Genomic DNA, 5,688 nt, shown 5'->3' with positions numbered 1-5,688 from the left:
ATGTGTTATGTTTCTTTTGGGAAAATGTCTATTAAGGTCCTCTGCCACTTTTTTAATTTAATTATTTGTTCTTTTGGTGTTGAGTTAGTTCATTATACATTTTGGATATTAACTGGTATCAGAAATAGCATTTGCAAACATTTTCTCCCATTCAGTAGGTTGCCTTTTCATTTTGTGGATGGTTTCCTTTGTCATGCCACAACATTTTTGGGGGGTGTAGTCTCAATAGTTTATATTGGCTCTTGTTTTTCTTTTTTTTTTTTTGTTACATAAATTAGCCTGTTTATCATAGGCTAGCAATGTTTCAAATGGTGAAGCTTCTATGGGTCTTTCAACTCCTTCAGTCTTCTGATGGCCGACTTCACTGTGACAGCAGAAGTGGTGTTGTAGGTCCAGGCGCCACCAGTGAAGTTTTTCATGCAGGAACTACAATGCCAGATCCCCATAGGTCGTCTTTTCATCTTGGTTTTGCCACAGAAGGAGCAAGTGTATTTGGCATGCTGGCTTATTTCAATCTTCTTCACCATTTTCCTGATGGAAGCACCATAACGGGTCCCATATTTACCCACGATTCTGACCTTCTTGGTGCATTAGCCATGTCGCCACAAACTAGGTCTCAGTTTTTGTTTTTCTTGTCTGAGGAGGTATATCTAGAAAAATGTTGTGACAGCTGATGTCAAAGAAATTACTGCCTATGTTTTCTTCTAGGAGTTTTAAGGTTTTATGTTTCGTGTTTAGGAATCCACTTAGCTTATTTTTGTGTATGTTGTAAGAAAGTGATTCTTTTGCATGTAGTTGTCCAGTTTTCCTAGCACCATTTGTTGAAGAGACTGTCTTTTCCCCATTGCATATTCTAGCCTCCTTTGTCATAGATTATTTCACCATATAAACATAGGTTTATTTCTGGGCTCTCTATTTTGTTCCATTGACCTGTGTGTCTACTTTTTGCCAGTACCATGCTGTCTTGATTAGCATAGCTTTGTAGTCTATCTTAAAATTTGGGATTTTGATACCTCCAGCTTTGTTTTGCCTTTTCAAAATTGCTTTCGCTATTCAAGCTCTTTTACAGTTCCATACAAATTTTAGTATTATTTGTTCTAGTTCTGTGAAAAATGCCATTGGAATTTTGATAGTTATTGCATCATATAGATTGTTTGGAGTAGTATGGATCTTTTAATAATATTAATTCTTCCAATTCATGAGCATGGAATATCTTTACATTGTTTGTGTTGTCTTCAATTTTTTTCACCAGTGTTTTATAGTTTTCAGAGTATAGTAGACTGTCTGTTCTAATCAACAGGAACATAAACTTTCCCATAACCATAGTATCTTAATTGATATAACCACTCACTAAGTATTAAAGTCTGTAAACCTTGGAACATTTTTCTTTTTCATTTTTTTTAGTCTAGCTCATTTGTCTTTCCATATAACTTTTAGAATCGTCTTGTCAATATCTACAGAAATTCTTCCTGGGGAATTAATTAATTTTAATTAGTTTTCTTCTTTCCTTATATAAGTATCAAATGCTCTACCTTTCCCTATATGCTCCTGATTTTCTGATTCCACAGTTGGAATTCCATTAAATCTAAAGATCAGTTAGGGGAAAATTGGCATATTAAAAATGTTGGGTTTCCAGTTCATGGATGCTGAATGTCTCCAATTATTTAAATTTTCTTTGAATTTTATAATTTTGTTTATAATTTTCCATATACACATCCTGAAAATGTTTTGTTGGACATGTGCCTAAGTATTTCATTTGCTAAGTTATTATAATTTGTATTTTTTGTTTCAAATATCTACTGAGAATGTGTAGACATATGACTTATTTATATGTTAACCTTTTATATGTCAACATTGGCAAACTCACTTATTAGTTCTAGGATCTGTTTTCTAGAATCCTTGGGATTTTCTATATAGATAACCATATCACCTATGAAAAGGAATAGTTATATATTTTCCTTTCGTCTCTGCTTTTTAAAAATGATCTTTTAAATATGTCTTGCTTTAATGGACTTGCTAGGACTCACAATAACTAGATATGGTGACAATAAGTATCCTTACCTTGTTCCCAATCTAAGGCAAAAGCATTCAATTTTTCATCATTAAGTATTGTTAGCTTTGTTTTTTGTTTTTGCTGTTTTGTTTTGTTTTAAAGAATATATATGGAAAATAATCAATAGAACTGAAAAGCAACCCATGGAATGGAAGATATTTGCAAAGGACATATCTGGTAAAGGGTTAGCATCCAAAATCTATAACGAACTTATCAAACCTAACACCCAAAAAACAAATAATCCAGTTAAGAAATGGACAGAAGACATAAATAGATATTTTTCCAAAGAAGACATAAAGATGGCCAACAGACACATAAAAAGATGCTCAGCATCACTCATCATCAGGGAAATGAGAATGTAAACCATGGTGAGACACCACCACCTTACACCTGTCAGAAAGGCTAAAATTAACAACACAAGAAACAACAGATGTTGGCAAAGATGTGGAGAAAGCGGAACCCTCTTACACCATTGGTGGGAATGCAAACTGGTGCAGCCACTCTGGAAAATGGTATGGAGTTTCCTTAAAAAGTTAAAAATAGAACTACTCTAGGATCCAGCAATTGCATTATTATATATTTGCCCAAAGGACAGAAAAATAATGATTCAAAGGGGCACATGCACCCCGATATTTATAGCAGCATTATCAATAATAGCCAAATCATGGAAAGACCCCAAATGTCCATCGACTGATGAATGGATAAAGAAGTGGTGGTATATATATAATATATATATATATGCACAATGGAATATTATTCAGCTATCAAGAAGAATGAAATCTTGCCATTTGCAAGGATGTAGATAGAGCTAGAGTGTATAATGCTAAGCAAAATAAGTCAGTCAGAGAAAGACAAATATTATATGATTTCACTCATATGTATGCTTTAAGAAACCAAACAGATGAACATAAGAGAAGAGAAAAAAAAGGAGGCAAACCATTAAGAGACTCCTTTTTCCCCATGTTTTATTCATGATTTTATTGGGAAAGCCTCTAGAAATTTGTCATTATGTCTAATACTTTCTGTGGGTTCCAGGTAGACATTCTTCTTTTTTATTTCCTCATGAAAGACTCTTAACTATGGAGAACAAACTGAGGGTTGCTGGAGGGGAGGTGGCTGGGGTATGGGCTAAATGGCTACTTAGGAGTGTACTAACTGTGATGAGCACTGGGTGTTATATGTAAGTGATGGGTCACTAAATTCTACTCCTGAAACCAATATTACACTATATGTTAACTAACTAGAATTTAAATACTTAAAAATATAAAAGATGTTGAATTTTTTCAATTTTTTACCTTAATTGATATTATTCCATATTTTCCCCTTATTTCTACTAATTTGGTGAATTATATTGGTTTAATTTCAAATGTTAAAACCGCCTCCCATTACTTTCCAGTATGACCCATATTTGCTTATCACACATCATCCTTTATTTCTCAACTCCCATATATTGAGTTAGTTTCATACATTATTCTCTGTATAATTTCCAAAATACCTTGTTACTAATTTTGTTGTGACAGTCAGTTATCCTTTAAAGATTTTTTTAAAATATATTTTATATTTATCTTAATTTTAAAAACATTTCTGTTGCTTTTATTTATTGTGTTTTATTTATGGTATTGATCCAAATTTACATTTGATATCATGGCCCTTGCTTTACTATTTCTTATAAGACAGTTCTGAAGATAATCTGAAGACATTCTCTAGGGTTTGTTCATCTAAAATGTATTTGACTTGGGGCGTCTGGGTGGTTCAGTCATTAAGTGTCTGCCTTCAGCCCAGGTCATGATCCCAGGGTCCTGGGATCGAGCCCGACATCAGACTCCCTGCTCTGCGGGAAGCCTGCTTCTCCCTCTACCAGTCCCCCTGCTTGTGTTCCCTCTCTCACTGTGTCTTTCTCTGTTGAATAAATAAATAAAATCTTTTAAAAAATAAAATAAATAAAATGTATTTGACTTCAGTTTTAAAATATATATTTTATTGGATATAAAATTTGGGGTTATCAGTTATTTTTAAAGTGTTTTTAATGTGTCACTCCATTGTCCTCTGTGGTTTTTGTTTGTTTTACCAAAAGCTTGCTGTATTTCAAATTTTATGTTTTCTTCTGACTGTCTTAAATATTTTCTCTTTATTGTTAGAGTTAGTAGTTTAACTATGTGTATAGGTGTGTGTGTTTTATGTCATAATATCTTCAAATATTTCTTCTGTCCTCTCCCTTCACTCCTTTCCTATTATGACTTCAATTTCACATAAGTTAGACCATTTAGTATTGTCCCACATCTCCTAAATGCTCTATTCTGAATTATTTTAAATTATTCTCTTCTTTTTGCACTTCAATTTGGATAATTTCTCTTAACTACAGTTCTTATTTTGGGTGTGTAAAATCTTGAAAACACTGTCAAAGGAATTGTTTGTATATATGTATATTTTTGGTAACATTTCCATGTAACTCATTATTCTTTTTTCCATCTCTTTTCTGTACTTTTATCTTGTTGTCCTTTCAAAGTAGCACCTTTTAAAATATTTATTATGGTGTTTAAAGTCCTTGTATAATAGTTCTAACAATTTGATTATTTCTAGGCCCATTTTTGTCAGCTATGTGTTTTCCTGACAATTTGTTGTTACTTCTCGATTTGATTTTTTGGAGAGTTTTTATTGAATAATGGGTACTTTATGCTAAAGAATATTAGATACTGCAGTAAATAGAATTTATGCCTCTTAGGCTCTTGGTGTGGGGGACTTAATTACATGAATAATTGAGCTACATTTGACTTTTATTATTGCCATAATTACTTCAGCACATCTCAAACTTCAAATTCCTTCAGTGGCAGAATGCTAATAATTTATTCTTGGTGTTTTACCCTCTATCAGGCCCGTATGCCTGCTTCACAGTGGTGGGTTTTTTCCATACTCTTGTCCCTTCCCCAGCTGTAGATTGCCCTGAAGTTTTACTCAGTTCAAGTATAGTGTTAACGACAGGATCGTTCTCAGTTTTCTCACTCAATGCCTCAGTCTTAGACAGGCACCGTATTCCTCAGCCTCAGGGACAGAACTTTCTTAGCATTCCTACTCCTCCTTTCTATAGCAACCAACCTCTTTCTTGTATCTATGGAAGATCTTGGGTGGAAAGTAAGTTTACATATTATTTCAAAGTAGTAAACTCTGTCTTTTGATAGTGTACAATCCTTGGCCCAAGTGGATTTTTACCCCTTTTTCTAGTAGTAGACAACTTGGTTTTTCTCCTTCTCCAAGGTAGTCCATAATCTCTTGGGCTCTTTTGTTGGGAGGTTTTCCTGCTACTTCTACAGTAGTTTAAGAATTTATTTAATAAAAAGTGTAGGGTCTGGAATATGGTGAGATTTGGTGTCTGTGCACTACTTTGAGGGTTAACCAAGTTTCCTGATCTGCCCCCAATATTTCTTGAGAACGTCTGGTATTAATACATGTTAAGAAGCTTATAAGAGTTAGAAGACAATTCTCCATGTGGAGGAAACAGTGACAGTAATTATCTTTTATCATTCATAACTGCCTATGAAGCCTTCCTTCAGAAGGAAAATGTCTTAGTGCAGTTCTCCCAAACCACTGCAAGTGCCATTGATTGATTAAATGCTGGCTCTCCCATCTTCCAGTAAATG

General features: G+C 33.8%; 1 protein-coding gene across 1 annotated transcript; it reads right to left on the bottom strand.

Moving 5' to 3' along the window:
- Nucleotides 1-320: 320 nt before the first annotated feature.
- LOC113927897 (60S ribosomal protein L37a-like) lies at nucleotides 321-590 on the bottom strand (the record flags this gene model as incomplete). The annotated part of the gene is made up of 1 exon (XM_027604046.1): nucleotides 321-590. A coding segment is annotated over one exon (270 nt), but the record flags the coding sequence as incomplete, so codon positions are not given.
- Nucleotides 591-5,688: the final 5,098 nt, after the last annotated feature.

This window comes from Zalophus californianus, chromosome 7 (genome assembly GCF_009762305.2).
Source record: "Zalophus californianus isolate mZalCal1 chromosome 7, mZalCal1.pri.v2, whole genome shotgun sequence".
Taxonomy (NCBI): domain Eukaryota; kingdom Metazoa; phylum Chordata; class Mammalia; order Carnivora; family Otariidae; genus Zalophus; species Zalophus californianus.
The sequence above is the reverse complement of the archived record's forward strand: the minus strand, read 5'-3'. Positions and strand labels throughout refer to the sequence as shown.